General features: G+C 36.2%; 1 protein-coding gene across 24 annotated transcripts in view; it reads left to right on the top strand.

Moving 5' to 3' along the window:
• Window positions 1-17,740, top strand: part of LOC128260112 (glutamate-gated chloride channel) — a 56,972-nt gene that overhangs the window by 35,386 nt on the left and 3,846 nt on the right. For 11 of the 24 annotated variants that reach the window (XM_052992849.1, XM_052992854.1, XM_052992859.1 and 8 more), the window contains 11 exons: window positions 40-128; window positions 560-634; window positions 1,097-1,161; window positions 1,220-1,440; window positions 2,609-2,691; window positions 3,882-4,019; window positions 5,278-5,430; window positions 9,441-9,655; window positions 11,323-11,373; window positions 13,216-13,842; window positions 17,583-17,693. In XM_052992849.1, coding sequence (XP_052848809.1) covers window positions 40-128; window positions 560-634; window positions 1,097-1,161; window positions 1,220-1,440; window positions 2,609-2,691; window positions 3,882-4,019; window positions 5,278-5,430; window positions 9,441-9,655; window positions 11,323-11,373; window positions 13,216-13,842; window positions 17,583-17,693 — 1,828 coding nt within the window. Of the gene's footprint in view, window positions 1-39; window positions 129-559; window positions 635-1,096; window positions 1,162-1,219; window positions 1,441-2,608; window positions 2,692-3,881; window positions 4,020-4,465; window positions 4,619-5,277; window positions 5,431-9,440; window positions 9,656-11,322; window positions 11,374-13,215; window positions 13,843-17,582; window positions 17,694-17,740 lie in introns of all 24 variants that reach the window. The other 13 variants (XM_052992864.1, XM_052992862.1, XM_052992865.1 and 10 more) reach the window with 9 other exon arrangements.

Below are 17,740 nucleotides of genomic sequence, written 5' to 3'. Positions count from 1 at the left end.
CTTAAAATTGGTTAACTAATTTTCTCTTGTTCCCCACAGATTCGACGAGTCCAGTTCGGATAAGGAGATATTAGATTTACTGCTTGAGAAGAAGCGCTACGATAAACGATTACTGCCGCCTGTAAATGGTAAGAAGTTGCAGAACTTATCCGCCATTTCCACATTGTTTCGATTAAAATTCCAATTTGCTAAGTGGAGAGTGTGGGTGAACAATACTTAGTTTTGGTGCCACTAAAAGTCGCTGTTCAGTCTTGGTTGCCAAATGACAACCAGCAGGCAACAATCGGAGGAGCCAGGCCACGACGTATGGACACTATAAAATCAATTAAAGTTAATGGCTCCACTGTCCTAGATGCGCTGGGATGACCATCCACACAATGCAATTACATTTCTGTCGATATGTTTGTGCTTTGGGATATAATTACATTACATTTATACTTTGTTACTTTGAGATGTCCCGAAAAAAACTAAAAAAAATTACAGAGTAAAAAAGTTTTAGCTAGCTTAAAGTTAATATCTACCCAAAATTTTTCAGACTTCTATCCTTAAATTTTTGCAGATGAAGACTTTTGCTGTGGCTTGCAATCGCCCGATATGGCAACTAATCAAAATGCACGGAGACCACACAATCGCGGTTGGTGTCTTCTTACGGACTTTCGCTTTTTTTGGATGCACTTTGTTTCTGACTTTTATGTTTGTTCTCATTTCAATAGAGATAACTTTCTTACGATTTTTTTTTTATTTTCTAGCCCCAATAAACTTGTATAGGTCTGTCAAACTGATTTAAACTGTCTTTAAATGTATTTAAGATCCATAACTTATGGCTTTCTTTGAGAAAAATGAAACAGAACAATTTAAAACAGTTTCAGTTTGAAACTTTAGTTTTTGTGTTTAATTTTAACTGGGGTAACTTACTTTATTTTTCTTTTAGCACTTATATTTCCTATCTATAAATACAATTTGTAGTAGACAGCTCATTTTTTTCTTTGCTCCTTGGAAACTAGCATTTCTCTTTTCTCTGTCACTTTTATGGAAACTCAATAATATATATTTTAAGTAGACCACTATTGTGTTTGTTTAAATCCTCTTTTAATAGGCACTCTGACAGTGAACGTGAATGTGCTGCTCCTGAGCTTAGCATCGCCCGATGAAAGTAGTTTGGTAAGTGCTAGAACAATTGAAAGTAGTATTATTTTTTACAGAAATAGTTGCTTTGCAGAAATACGAGGTGGAATTTCTGCTGAACCAGCAGTGGAACGATCCGCGACTGCAGTATGGCAATAAGTCTCATTATGACTTCTTAAATGCTCTGCATCATCATGACAGCATCTGGACGCCGGATACGTATTTCATTATGCATGGCGATTTCAAGGATCCCATCATACCAATGCATTTCGCTTTAAGAATATATCGGAACGGGACCATTACGTACGCAATGAGGTGTGTGTCGGTTCGGCAGCCCGATTTGAATATGAATGATTTTTTTATACAAAACCCGAGACGAGGCCGGGCTAAGCGGCTTTAATGGCGCCAGAAAATGCAAATTTTCGCTCAAAGTTCATATTCATTAGGGAGAGCAATCTTGACAGGCAGGGCGGCAATATTTTTTTTTATTCTCTCTGCTTTTTTCCTCTGCTTCTTTTGCTTAATTTTACACAATTTTTCACAATTTTTATTTCTCGCTGGCTAGTGGAAAATTTGAGGAAATGGCCCACGAAATATGTAAGATAGCCGGCAAACATACGAGGCCGTAATGAAAAACAGCACAAGCAATATAGAAGGCAGCGTAAAGAAATGGAGAAATAGAGAAATATGAGTAAAATGTAAAAGAGTAGGTACGTATGTAAATATTTGGCCAGGTACAAAGTACACATATCCCAACTCCTGGCCAGCATAAAATTCAGGCTCGTACGTTAGTTGCTGGGAAAAAAAAGGCGGGGAACTTTTCACAATATGGCCACCATTTGTTGGACGCTCATGTTTGTCTTCTTGTCCCCCTTTTTTCCAACTTGTCTACATTTTTAATTCAACAGAACTTTTCCAATCGACTGCATAGCGCAAAAGTGTCGTCCAGCAATTAAAATAAGTTGCAGTTGCCATTTACTTTCCCAGCTTTTTCTGGTCCAGCATTTCGCTTTTGCTGTTTGCACAGCCGACAGGGAGAAACGTCGGAAAAACTTGCTGGAAGAGCGACAGGGACACGGGGTGGAAAATTATGAATTGATGCCTGCAGAACAAAGCGAGATATTAAGTGGCAGAGACAAGCATGAAATCGCTCGAGGATAAAATTCGAAGAATTATGAGGTCAACAAATTTTTGTCGGTTGAATCATATCTCAAAACGTTAAAAGCTGAGATAAAATCTGAGTTACTTGTAAATATATTTGTGTAGCTTACATTTTAGTCTGCAGGTACGAGAAAGTCAAGTACATGAAAGCAATTGTTTATGTCTCAAGACTTTAGTTATCAATAAAAAGATTGCCTTTTTTTATTATTTAACATTAAAGGTTTTCATTGATTTTCGGAAAGTAAAATTTAGTATGTATTATAAAAAGATAACCCTGTCACCCGTTATAATAATAATAATGCTTATGGCATTCTCCTTCTAGACGTCACCTGATCTTATCCTGCCAGGGAAGTCTTCATATATTTCCATTCGATGATCCAAAGTGTTCCTTCTCCATGGAGAGCAGTAAGTTAAAATATATTTTCATTATTTATTATTATCAAATACTAAATCAAAAGATCAAATAAAGATAAAATAAATAATAAAATAATGCTGATTGGTGGAATGAAACGTTTTACATTTAATTTAAATTCTACTTCATCATATGCAGTTGAGATTTTATTTCTTCTTAAAATGTTTTAAGATTTAAAATGTTTTTTTCCATCAATCATACAGATTATCTTTATCTTTATTTGTCTCCTGCTCAGGAATTCTATTTCTCTGTGAGGCATATATTATATCAAATTTATATTTATACTTTGGGTATTTTTTATTGGACTGATGTTGTTTAAAAAAAGAGTTCAAGAAGGGAGTTGGGTATTTACAAATTGAACTATCGCTTAAGAACTCTCATACTTCGTTGAAATATTCCTAAAAACAACATAAAAATGTCAGAAACAAATGTTGAGTGCAATTTATTTTTTAAACAATACAATTGAAGAGCCTCCGAGTGGGATTAATGTATAAATAATGTGACAATTCCAAAGTGTTGAAAGGAACCTCAAGATGTTGATGTTCTGATGATAAAAAGATGGGCAGGCGAGCGTGTTGACTGCCACTCAGGGGAAATCTTTGCCTCCATTTGCATTCGCCTGTGTGTGTTTATGCAACAATGGAGGAGGCAACGTGGCCTAAAGGGGCGTGGCACCGGCAGAGAGGGGAGGGCAGGGCCTTAACGACAAAAGCTGACAAAGTGACTAACAAGGCTGACTGCCTGCCACACAGACATACATACACAGTCAGTCTTGTTCTGGGCTTTTTGTCTTTACATTGTTTTCGAAAGTTGTTTCCGGTTCTCAGACGAGCCCAGCCCAACCCTCTTGGAAACATTGGCTAAGAACGTGAGCAACATCGTAAATTACTTTGAGAGGATGATGATGTCGCTTCCTACCGAGATTTTCATCTATGGGGGGAAACATCCATCGAAGTGTTGTGCCTTTTGCCTGCTTGTCATGGCTTGTTTGTCAAATATGATTTAATTTGCTGGGTCTGGGGCCGAGCTCAGACAAATGGCTCAGACAATATGTATTTGCGTATTTGTTGCCCATTTACATTAATCTAATTAATTAATGAGATGATGATGGGGACGAAGGGATTGGGAATGTAATCCAATTGGGCCAACGATTTTTTTATTTAATATGAACTCTTCTCTGCAGTTTCCTACGAGGAGGCCCAAATCAAATACGTCTGGAAAAACGATGAGGACACTCTGCGGAAAAGTCCTTCGCTGACCACACTAAATGCGTACTTGATCAAAAATCAAACAACGGCCTGCGATCAGAACAGTTGGAGAGGTAAGTTGTTGGGATCTCGACTCGAATCGATTGCCCATCACTTCATTTGCTTATACTTTGTATTAGCCAAAGAAATTGCAACTGGGAAACATTGCTCCTTAGTAACTGTAGTGATTTCTGGTAAAATGGTGTTTTCTTTATACAAAATATGGCGTATTATTTTAGGTTTATTACAAACGGACCTCCTCAGTTTAGTACTCCATTCTTTGGCTTGGCTTTTAAAGTTATTTTGTCTTGATTTACGTTCGTAGTCTCAGATCTCGGCTAGACTTGCTTTTGCAGCTTTTACATTTTAGCAACGAATCTACAAATATAAATCCAATGCCTATCTAATGGTCTACTCTTTGTCTACCTTCCCACTGCTCCTCTCTTATATATAAACGCTACAAAACAACCAACAAAAAATATCCAAAACCAAAACAAAACAAAACAAATAATGCCCCTAGGGAACTACAGCTGTCTTAGGGTCGATTTAATCTTTACCAGAGATCGTGCATTCTATTTCACCACCGTTTTTATACCCGGCATTATATTGGTGACGTCGTCCTTTATAACTTTCTGGCTGGAATGGAATGCCGTGCCAGCTAGATCGATGATAGGTAACAATACCAAATACCAACCAACCAACCAACCAACCAACCAATCCAATCAAAACCAATTTTACCAATTTTTGACCTCTCTTTCACACTAAACCAAAACAAAAAAAAAAAAACATACTCTTAATAAAAATACGTACTTTTAAGAAAATAACCGAACCAAAGATCAATTTTGTACGCCATTGAGAATTGACTTACTTTCCGCCTTTCGTAGCATTTGCCTTTTTCGATTGCCCTTCTGTAATGTAATTTGTAAAATTTTATGATTTATAATTGTCACTTTTCCATTTCATTTCAATGCGGCCAAAGTAGTAGCAAAAAATAATAAGTTACAGTGCCCACCCAAAGTATGCCCACACCAAAAAGATCATAGAGTTTAAGGTTTGCTGCATGCCCCACAAAAATTCTGGAAAGCAAAGCCCAAATTAACGTGCCACGATTTTAATTACTCAAGTTAACATTTTGTTCCCTTCTCCAATCAGAGTATAGTTTAGCCGAAAAAAGCCAAAAATCGGGACATGATATAGGCTAGTCTAGGCCCGAGTCTTCCTACCAAATAGGCAAAACTATCTATTTATCTTTATCTTTAACTGTCTGTCTCTGTGTGTGTGCGTGTGTTAACCTCTGGCCGAATTTGCATAATTCCGGCCTTGTTTCTTAAGGTAATTACAGTTGCCTACAGGTCGAGTTGACATTTACCCGTGATCGTGCGTATTATTTTACAACCGTTTTCATACCTGGCATTATATTGGTCACCTCGTCGTTTATCACATTTTGGCTGGAATGGAATGCAGTCCCAGCCCGGGTAATGATCGGTACGTAGCAAAATCAAAACCAAAACTAAAAGTTCCAAATTCTTATTGAAGCAACAGACAACTAAACAAAAATCGAAGTCTTCCAAATCAATGAAAAAACAATCCAAATCACAATTTAGTCGTTAACGAACTGTAGCGGTCCAGTAAGTTTTAGTCCAAATTTAAACGCAACCACGAGACAATTGGCCAAGCATAATTAATTTAGAAGTGTTTTAGTCTAGAACAGCTTAGGACCATTTAACTCATTACAAACTCAAGTTTAGCTAGCCGCTCGATTTAAATGGATTCCTTTTTCATTTCGATCCATTACTTGGACTGATTTTTTCAATGTTGATTTTCTCATTTTGTCTTGCCTCACTTTCTGCACTCGTATTTGGTAACGCCCAACTCCTTTAAGACCTTATGCATTGCATGACTTCTTAACTTAAACTAGGCAATTATTGAGCTTGTTTTTCTTTGAGAAGCTTTGGTGAAACCATATACGAAAAATCAACTGAAGCATTCTACTTACATCATGCTGAAACACCTACCTACATTCAAATAGATTCCAACACTTCTATTAAACAAATAAAATAATTATGTTAAACAAACATTAAATTAGTTACAGATAATGGGGGTACTACAGAAATCAAGAGATTTTTATAATCGATAAAAAGGTGTCTAAAAAGATTCAATATATAATATGCAACATATTTTTAATCCGTAAAACCATTGAATTTATTACGAAGGACTACCTTTCTATTTTTTCATTGCAAAATTTTAAACACACTTTAAATTATTTCCAAGTTATTTCTGTAGCACCCCAAGGTATTTACTAGTTTTAACGATATAAACGAATTTAAAAATTATAAAAATAACCAAAACAAAAGAAATACAACTACAGATTTAAACTTATATCACTAAGTGGTTAAATGTTTTATATTTTACCTATAATTTATAAAAATATATTAAAATTACTTTTGAAAATAGAATTAAACACAGTATATAAAAATGTTTGATTGAAAATATTTTCTTCGGTTTACTAAATATATGAATTTGTTACAGCTTAAATCTCTTTATTAACTAATAACAAATATTAATAAATATTTATTGTTTGTGAATTATAAATAATTTTTAGATTTTAAAATTTAAGTAATATTATATTAACTGATTGTGCCGAGTGGAGCAGAGCTAGTGCAATTATAATCATGGGAAAAAATGAGAAAGGGAAAGCAAAATGAAAATAATGAGAAGGGGGAATGTCAGCCGAAACATCAGGATCGTTGGCAGCTGCGTCTGGACAGGAGATACAGAAACACGGACACGGATGTTTCCTGGTTTTGGGACCGCCTTGTGGCACATTTCACATGCCTGTGATGACCATGATGATGATGATGACGTGGAGCGGTGGCCACATCATACATGATGATTTATGCATAAGCCATATGGGCAACACGGACTAGGCAAATAGAACGGAAAGCTCTTTGTCCGTGTAGCAAAAACTACAAAGTTGAGGCAGGGATAAAAGACTAGCAGATGAGGACTGTGAACAAGACTTTAAATTGCAGAAAAAATTAAAAATAAAATACCTTTTAAATGGAAGAAAAAAGGTTGTTATTACATCAGCATTTGATAATTTTCCGCCTCTGTATAATTGTTATTATATCAGGGTTTTAAACATGTTCCGCCTCTGAAAAATACTAAAGCTTGAAACATTGATTTAACTTACAAAAATAACAATATTTGATTTCGTGTAAAGAGATGCTTAAAGATAAGTCAATTATATCATATTTGGAGGCATGAAATTATTTTTAAAACCTTTCTAGTTCTACGGATCCTTTTTCTTTGACAGAACTACCAGGACTGAAAAAAATTTTGCTAGTAATAATGTTCTTGAATATTTTCGTGACAAAACGACGACAAAGCACTCAAATAGCATTGTAAGAATCGAAAAAGGAAAGGATAATTCCATTTCTGGCTGTCATTGTCTGCTCAGAGCAAACACAATCAAACGACATTTCAATGACAAAAGGAAACTAAATAAATAAATAGTCAAAAAACGTTGAAATGGCTGAAGGCAAGCGATGCCGTTTTGTTAGTCAAACTGCTGACATTGCACACTGGTTCCAAATTTAAACTGCATGTATTCTTTAATGTTTAGAAAAAGCTAATATATTCTTTTTATAGAGTATTTATTATTGTGGTTAATTTAAATTTAAAAACCCTCCGCTTTGGGAAGCCTTATAAATAAACTTAACCGTTATCTTTTGAGCATTTTAATTAAAAAAAAAGAAAACTACAAAAAAAAAAAACATATGATATCCAATATAAGTATAACCCTTTAAGAACAACAACAAAGAAAACTAAATGCCTTAAATTTAAGAAAATTTGCCTTATTTTTAGGAATAATTGCCTTAAATTTGTGCTTTCCATACAACATTTTGGAAAATATGACTAAAACTAAGTTTCAGGCAATAATTGCGTTGGGTGTCGTTTTAGGTCATGTTTTCGTAAATTTTGTCTGGAAGGCTTAAAGTTAAGGCAATTATTCCCAAAAATGAGACAATTTTTCCTAAAGTCAAGGAATTTTGTTTTCTGAGTGTATATACACAAAAACACACTTAAATGTTACTATTCCTTTGAATTATTTGTGAATAATATTTCTTTGAATTTAAGTAACCTTTGTTTTTGTTTATAAAAAAAAATTGGTTTGTTGAGGGAGCTATTTTCAAATAGTTTATTTTAAAGCGAAGATTCTGTTTTTTTTTTAAATATGTTTTTTGAAACAAATTCCTTAACATGAGGCCACAATATGGGCGAGGTTGGATCGATTCTAAAGTTCTATATTTGGGACCAGGGTGCAGTGCATGCATTTTACAACAGCTCCTTCTTAGCATGGCAGCATCTTTTTGCCTCATTTGTGACCCCCTTGCCTCTCGAGCTTTTCCTCGAAGCATTTGCTGTTGAGTGCAGCGTAGAGATTTCCTTCTAATTTTTTTTTCAAGCGAAGGGTGGAAACCGAAACGTTGGCAAATTGAAAATCGATGGGGTTCGTAGATGCAGCGAAGCGAATTGTGAAGCTAACTCCTTGTAGTATGCGAAACCAGTTAAATTGCGCTGCACTCATTCAGCTGGCGAATTGTTGATGCAACTAATTAGGCAACCATGATTGATAATTTAAAAAGCTCCATTTGCATTGAACAGATTGCTTTTTATATCGAACAGTCATAAGCTGAATAATTAAAATTAAATGCCAACATTAGCCTTGATTAATTTGATTTGGAGTTGCGCTTCAGCCAAGAACAATTTGATTAATGAAGCAAAGAACTACGTAATTTGCAGCACGATGAAATATAAATATTATTCATACCATTTAATACACCATAGTAATTAATTAAAACGTAATGTATGTTCAATTATAATTTATTGCTTTAGAGCTTATAAATAAAATATATCCAAATGTTAAAAAATACGTTAATAGAATAATGATAGCAAAAAGCAAAAGCGCTAAAAATAAGCTATGAATATGAATACAAAATTTTAAATACCATAAATCATCGAAATTAAAACGAAACATTTTTAAATCATCGATTTTTTTGTAGATTTCTATGACACTTTAAAAAAACAAACAAACCGAATGCTTAGATTTATTGCCAATCATAAAATTTAGTAGTATTGTTTACATTTCTTTAGCTTTTGCACATTTTATGAACCACAAAATAAAACCAAACAAGTGAATCGAACACAATATGACATAACGGCTCCTGTCCGAGAGCCGGATGATAAAAATGAAATTGAAAACTTTTGTACATATGCCAAAACTAATTAAACAACTCAACTTAATGCCACCGAGCACAGAACACAGAACAATACATATACATACATCCTTCCGCCCCGTTAAACCCCGTTCGCCCCCGCCCCAAAGTATGCAATGCTTTTCAAATTACGTGTCAAACGGCTAATGCAAGTTTCTCTACAATCTACAATCCACAATCACCAACTTGAAACAACTTTTCAACAACCGGGCGAAGGCGTGACAACAATGCTGAATTTCTTCACTACCTCGAACGGTTTCCGGAGCACTCTGCCGGTTGTTTCCAATTTGACGGCGATGAACGTGTGGGACGGCGTCTGCATGTGTTTCATTTACGCCTCCCTGCTGGAGTTCGTTTGCGTCAATTATGTGGGGCGTAAGCGCCCCCTGCACAACGTCGTCTATCGGCCCGGCGAGAATCCCGTAACACAGGTAAATTAAATAATCATTTAATCCGATTCACACCACCAGGCAGCCCCGCCCGACCCGAAAAAAAGCTAATTTCGTATGCATTTTGAAAGCAATTAAATATGAATTTTACATGAGCGTACAAGGCCAACAAAAAATGTATACAAATACTGTATATTAAAACAAGCAAACAAGGCAAAAAATATTAAAATAAAAATAAAAACAAAAATAAATACACACAGCGAACACAACAGCCAACATTCGTACTATATAAGTTATTCAAGTTATTCGTTCTTCTTTTGTTCAAGAAGCCAGAAACACCTGAGCCCAAGTCATACAACAGAAAAATATATATGAAAACTCAGTCAAAAACAATTCGATTACCGCCATTGTGTTGCGTCCCCTCTTTCTATCTGTCTGTCTCTCTCTCTATCACTCTCTCTCTCTCTCTCTCTATCCGTCAATATCTCTCCCTTTCTCTATCTACGTATACCCAACTTTTGATCACCTGCCCAAGTGTACTGTCCAATCTTATTTAACGGTCTTTAGTTAATAGATCCATTGCCATATTTTCATTATCAACAACAAAATGCTCGCTATGAAAACTCACTTTGTGTTGATCCCAAACTTAGCATTTTGTATAACAACTTTTTAAAACTATACTAAACGTAAATTTGTGTGTCCAACGAATAACGAAATGATTTAAACCGAACTCTCCCTTGATTTTTGTTCACACATTTCCGATTTGATTTTGATTTTTGTCCAATACCAAAATACTGTCTATGTATGTGTATTAATTGTGCCAATGCTCAGTTGTATTATTTGTTTGCATTTTTATTAACCCAACAAAGTGGCATTTACCTTGAGAAATGCCAACAGCCCATCCTCTCCTTACGATAGAAACCTAAACATTTGTTTTCTGTTATGTTTCAATTATTTTATAAATGTTGTATAATACAATCGTTCGTAAGGAAAACAATGCGTTTTATTCATCTCCAATTAGTTTGCAAATATTTTAACAAAACCAAAACATAATATGAATAAAAATAATAAAACAATTGAATCGTTTTACATGCCCGTAGGTAGGTATGTTTAGTTATGTTTTCATTAATTTCTATCGAAAATGAAACAACAAAAACTAAAATTGATTTTACAAAATAAAACCAACAAAGAATGCATTTTGTTTTTACGTAGGCACTTTTCGAATTAAGAACAAAACGTTTAATAATGCACGTTAAGCATTTTCGTTTGATGTGATTTACGAATTTGTAATCCTTTTTATGGGAATTAATTTAAGTGGCATGTTTAAAAAAGAAAAAGATTAAAAAAGCCTAAATAATTAATTAAGCCACAAAGCCACTTAAATCAATGCCAATTTTTAGCTCCATGCATCAAAAACTACTTACTTTTCAATTACAAAACGCCTCTTATCAAAGTGAGTCAAAAGACGAAGGCGAAACCGAAACCGAAAAAATCGAACATTGTTCCCAATTTTAGTGATATGCCACTATTTGAATAACCACTAGCCAAATTTAATTTACTCTCAAAATTAGCAGCTAAGTGAGAACTGAACAAACAATTACTAAATTACCAACAGAAAAATACCAAAACTAAACCCAAACAAAATGACAACCAAACCAAACTTAAAGTGTGTTTTGAGTATGAACATTGTTTTGTGTACATTTTTGCAGCGTCTTCCAGCAGTACTAAGCAGGATCGGAGTAATTCTTGCAAGTCCTTTGGTAAGCTATCAACCACAACTCATGCACCACCCCGCCCTGCCCCCTGAGAAAACAGAAAACTTTAACAAAACCATTTAGCAGCAAACAGCAGCAAAAAACCAACTAAACACACACACAATCCAACTAAAACACACACTGGAACACACCCGAGTCCCTTATCCCCCTCCCGTCCAAACAGCGAAAAGTAAACCTAAGAAAAAATGGCATGCGAATTTCGCTTTAATGAAATGCATTGAACAAGTTTTGTTTCGATTTTGGTTTTTGTGTTTTGTGTTCCCGAAAACAGAGTTTAATTTGATTTCGCGCTCAACGGAAATCGATGAAAATAACAATAACTATAATTCAAATTTAATTAATTACCTAGTAGACTCGCACTCGCTTTCAATGTATATAACTCCATACTTAAGATAATAATGATTTCCATAATTTACTTATGCTTTTCGTTTATTAACCAACCATAAACGAACTCGTAACGTACTTAAACACCTGACAGCCAGTTCTATGCATACCCGATATGCGTAGCATAATTGTTTTTGAAAAATCTACTTTCACACAATCAACAGCAGAAACGACAACTACAACCACAACATATAAAAACTCATGATGAAAATAAATGAAAAAAAAACCTATATCAATAAAACACACTTTAAGGTCACTTACAATTGGGAAAAATGTTACGAGAGAAAATTGTAACAAAAAGCGAGAAAAAAAAACGATTACCTATTAATATGGAAAAATATTCTTTCTCTTCTTACTTATACGAAAAAATTATATCGGCAAAGCTATAAATCAATTTTGTTATTTGCCCCTGATTTACATTTTAATTTTAGTAAATGAATTTTGCCTTGAACAAATATACATTCGAGTTTAGTTCTTTATTGATTTTATGACACGCCCTCTACCACTAATAAAACAAATATTTCTTTAGTTTACTCAAACAAAAAAAGCGAAATGTGGTGCCGGAAATGTTGGCCACTATTATTTATGACTAACTTGTAGTAGCTGAAGCATTTTTGTTTTTGGCTATTTTGTGTTGTCTGTGTTTGCTTGAATGCTTTTTGTTTAGGCGTATAGTTTTATTGCATTTTGTGCATCTGTATGTTTAGCAACAAATATAAAAAACACTCAAACTATATACGAGACACCAACAAAATTCGTTGAATGCTCTAATGGGTATCAATAAAAACTCTTAATAGAGTGCAAATATTTTTTCAACTTGTGAGTTAAAAAATGGGGATGTATGAAAAAAAGTTTAAATATTTTTGAATAACTTTAAGCCCCCTCAAAATGACAGAGGGTAATGTAATAATTTTTTTTTAACGAGGCTTTTGTAAAGAAAATACAAAAAAAAATACATTTTGGCGGGAACTCCGTAACAAGACACGAAAAAAACTTGCGCAATTACTTGCGATTTGAACTATCGCAAGCGAAAGCTAGCAATTTAAAATCAAATTCCCTGCCAATTAGGGATGTTAAATAAATAATCGAATAGACAACAAGACGCCACTAATTTGTGGAACTATTTAGCCAACCCAATTAACCACTTCACGACAACTGCTTTAGTCCAAGTAACCCCTCTTGATAATGCCCATCAATTAACCCAATTACTTGTGTGGCCTTCGATTATCCTGACTAAAACCACCTGTGTGTCTCTCTCCGAAAATTGTCTTTCTCTTCCTCGCGTTCGAAACAAAACCAAACCAAACCAAAAAAATAAACAAACACTATAAAGAAACCAAAGCTCAGAACCAATCCAAAACAAAAAACTATCCCCATTGAACCAAACTGCTCTGTAGGAAATAATCGAACGCGAATTTCATGCCGCTTTTGTCCTCCGAAAAGGCAAGCGCCGCGGCCACGCCGGCCATGTCGATGATGGGCGGTGCCACGCCCATGTCCAGCGGCACCCCGGCCGCCTCCTCCTCGGTGGCCACGCCCGGAACCCCGAGGACCACCGATCCGGAGGAGTTCTTCGGCGGTGGCATGCGCTGGCAGGAGGCGCATGGCGGCATCATTGGAGCTGCGGTTCACAATCTGCGGGCACGTTCTATAAAACGGAAGGCGGCCAGAAGTCCTTCCACTTCTGTGTCCCCCAATCCCAGTGGACTGCCGCCACCCACTGAGCACATATACGAAGAGCCGGGCGGAGCCACTTCCGGTGCCAGCAACACGAAAGTGAAGTTCAAGGACGAGCTGAAGGAGGAGGCGAAGGAGGAGGTGAAGGCGGAGGCGAAGGCGGAATCCTTGGCTCTCCGTCGATCGGTGGCCACCAGCACACCCGCCCTGGTGGTCCGGATCGAGGCAGAGACCGATCTGGTGGCGGAACCAGCCAAGGATATGGAAATGACCGAACGCCAGTTGCCCCTGCCGCTGAAACCACCGCGCCGCAAGGCCTCACGCTCCAATTCACCCGCCTCGGTTTACGGCGAGTGCAGTGCCACGGATGCGTTCGCAAATGCGGAAGCTACAGTGAGTAGAGGACTCACGCCCAAAACTAACCCACTCTGACAAAAAAAAAAAATTAACAAAACATAAAATTCGTTCTTGTTGTTGTTTGCACAACCGACTAACAACTAACCATAACAATGTACAAAAGCCGGAGCCAAATAAAAACGTCAGCACGAAGAAAGTTGGCCCCAAGGCGAACATCGAAGCTCGTCCCTGGCCGTGTGCTCCCCTCACTAAACTTGATTGCCTGCGGTTATTTTGATTGCCATTTGCCATTGCCATTGCCAAAAAAAAAAAAAAAACACCCACAAAATGCACCCAAACAACACCCTCAAACACGCACACTCAAAGTTGGATTTTTTCCCCAAAACTTGCAATTGAACTTTTAATGAAAGACTAACAACGTCAAACAAGTGTAACTGCATTAGACATGAGGAATTGAGGGGAATTAGTAGCCGAAAGAAAACAAAAGGTTAAGCCATTAGGGTTAAAAGCCAGACAAAGTTCTCCTGCCAAATGAAATGCAAGCAATGAAAATGTTTTCTCAAGTAATTACCCTTGGACAAAGTGATTTAGTCATTAGCTTATAGAAACTCTAGGGGTTTTTAATTTTTCCTTACAATAATGACCTTAAATTTTAGCAAATTTAACATCAATTTATTTTAAGTGCAATGGGCTACTTTCATGGGTTCACAAAAAATCTATATCAACTTTAAGATCTTCTCACAATTATTTAGCGTGCAAGTTTATAATATAGTTTTCAAAATTGCTTAACATAAAAACTTTGGTGCTTTCTTTTCGCAAATATCATGGTGGCGCAAATTTCTTACACTAGACTCTACGTCGTTAAGATTTGCAACCAATTTCCAGCGCATAAATCACTTAAACGTCCCCCAAAAGTGCCGGAGTAAATCAAACTTATCGGAATGGAAGAGCAGCGTCGCCATCAAGATAGGAATGCAACCGGCATAAAGCAAATAAAACCGACTCAAGTGGGCGTGATGAAAGCCCGTGCTCCGGCAAAACTATTTTATGGCCAGTTCTGAAACGCTGGCATCGACTTCCGACAGAAGCAGAACACCGGGATACAATACACTGGGAAGGAGTTGCAGCGGCCAGAAACGGAAAAGCGTCAACAACAAGGTGGCGGGGAAAATGTTTTCCACCATTAGCATGTAAATTAAAAATGGGGTACGCGCTTAAATTGGCGCCCGGCCAGGTGGACAGCGGGATGACTGTGCCGCAACAGGACAACATAATTATTCATGAGAGCCCCAAAGTGGAAAATGCCGTAATGAGCCCGAGAGCACCGGAAAAACCAACGACACGAGAATGGAACACAAACAAGCAAAGGCAACGAAGGATGCTGCGGCCGAGCGGAGAAAGAATACGCCAACGAAAACGCAAACGAAAATGAATATGAAAACGGAAATAAAAATGAAAATGGAAATGAAAATGAAAACGAAAATAAAGCGCGTCGGTACATGCATCATAATAGCCGAACATTTCTCGAAAGGATGCGCAAGGATTTTTAGCGAAAAAGTTTGAGTCTGGCATTTTAAAGCAGAACTTTCTCCTTCGGGAGTCTTATGCAAATAAGAAAAGTTCGTCGGAAAATTCACGAGGGAAGATACTTCACTTCTCCCGTTTTTCCTCCAATGCTAATTGCACTGGGCCTATAAATCTTCGCTTGACATACATATTTTAAGAGTTTTTCACAGTATTGTGTTAATAAAATTAAATTGCTTAATAAGCAGTTTAGGGACCACTTAACGTAAAATGTATGAGAACTCTAATTTTTTGAGAACTCTTTGAATACTATTTAAATAATATCTCAAATAATAATAATCCTTAAAATATTTTAAATATTTTCGGAAATCATTAAATAAGATCCTTAAATAAATATAGTGCAATAAATAAATTATCCAGATTGCAGTTTATATGTAAATGTTTCATATTCGAATCCAGTATATTTTTAAACTACTCTTGAAGCAACTATCATCTAAAATACCTTGTTGATTTTGAAGAAACTAACGCAAAGCAAAGTTCTAGCACAGCTACCGTGTGTAATTTAGGTCAGCCACGTTATCCGGCTCTCTGGCTGCTTAAACACACCCGCATAATACATCTTACCTAAGTAACTGTTCCCTCCCTGCCCCTTTTCCCATTTTCCCGTTTTCCCATTTTCCCGGCTTTCCTATTTTCGCAAGCCCTCCAGCCACCTTTGGCTGCATTTGTGGACTCGGCAAATGGCCGCCAGCTGCTGGCAAACAAAGACAAGTCAGCTGCCACCCAGCCATGCCACCAACCAGTTCCCCGGAAAATGCCCTGAATTTTCCCCCTGCTTCGTTGGCGTTTTCGGATGCAGCTGGGTAGTACGTGCCACTGTAGCTGCAATAAATTGTAGCATACTTGCGAACGGACGCAGTTAATTTCTTAGCCTGCCACCTACGACCCATTGGACAATTTATAAACCGCTCACAAATTTTGATGTTAATTAAGCTTACAACATTCAAAGTAACAGTGCAGTTATGCAATTAAAAATGTTTACAGACGAAACAATTAAAAGAGTGTTAATCTTAGCTCAATATAAAGATTCAATGCGTCCAACTTGTATTGTAAGATATAACATGTACACCCTTAGCTGTTTTTTCAATGTGTGCTTATATAGTAAGAAGCCTGTACATAGAGTACCATTTTTAAATCTGTTAGCTTTGTTGTGTTTTACCCCATCACCTCTGCGCAGTAATACTCAATATGGAGCACGCTTTAACCCACAGAATAAAATGCACAAAAACTAACTTTGTATGTATTCATAGCCAATCATTAAATATACTCGTTTTCATAAAACAAAGAACGCCATCCCAAAAAAACATTTACATCACACTTAACCTACAACAAAACACAATTATACATTCTATAACAGAAACTTTAAGAATTTAAAACCGTTCAATATTACAGATAGCGTTTTATTTAAATTTGAAATTTAAATTCTCATCACATTTGTGCCCATCTTAATTTCAACCTACTTAAAAATAAAAACACAGCAAAATTCTCATGCCATTCTCATATCAATCGAAATACAAAATTCTATACAAATTGCTATAGCTTAAACAAAAATAACAAATGAACAAAATAATGTACGTGCAAACAATTTAGTAAAATTTGACAAAAACTTCAACAAATTCAGTTAAATTGCGCTATGGTTATAAATAGACTACCATGTACTAAAATCGAATCTGATCTTTTTTGCTTTTTCAACTGCTGCCACTGACATAAATAAAAACTAATTATAATAACATTTAAAAGCCCGTAAGTATGCCGACCTAACAATTTTAATCGTTTTGTTAAATTATTTCCGTAGTTAAAATTTTAAAAGCATTTTAAGCGCTTTTGTGATCAATTTCGTAGTGATATTTTAATTATGTTTCAATTCAACTTTTTGTGCCACATGTTTAATAAACTTTAATAAATAAAATATTTTTTCTACCTTTTTTCATATATTTTAAACATACTTATACGCTTTTTGCTGGGTTTTTGCAAAAACGAACTGCAAACAACCAAAATATAACCAAACTGCAACTGCCAAAACCAATTTTACGTTCTTTTTTCGTATGCGTATGTGTGTGTATGTATGTGTAAATAACTCCTTTTTCACAAATTGTATTTGACTTGTAAAATTGCCAACTTGTTTGCCAACCCCCACCATGGCCCAATGAAAATTAACGAATAAGTTTTTTAAATTTACCGCCGTCTATCAGGGCGAGAAGCGACGAGACGCCGGTGCCCCGAACGAAATCGTGGCCTGCACCACCTGCGGCGGCAGCAACAGTCCGTGCACCCATTCAGCGAACAATGGCTGTGCCACGGAGGTGAGATTGTCCCCAGATATCCCCAAAAATTACACTCGAAAATAAGT

This window comes from Drosophila gunungcola (genome assembly GCF_025200985.1).
Source record: "Drosophila gunungcola strain Sukarami chromosome 3L unlocalized genomic scaffold, Dgunungcola_SK_2 000014F, whole genome shotgun sequence".
Classification (NCBI taxonomy): Eukaryota; Metazoa; Arthropoda; class Insecta; order Diptera; family Drosophilidae; genus Drosophila; species Drosophila gunungcola.
The sequence above is the reverse complement of the archived record's forward strand: the minus strand, read 5'-3'. Positions and strand labels throughout refer to the sequence as shown.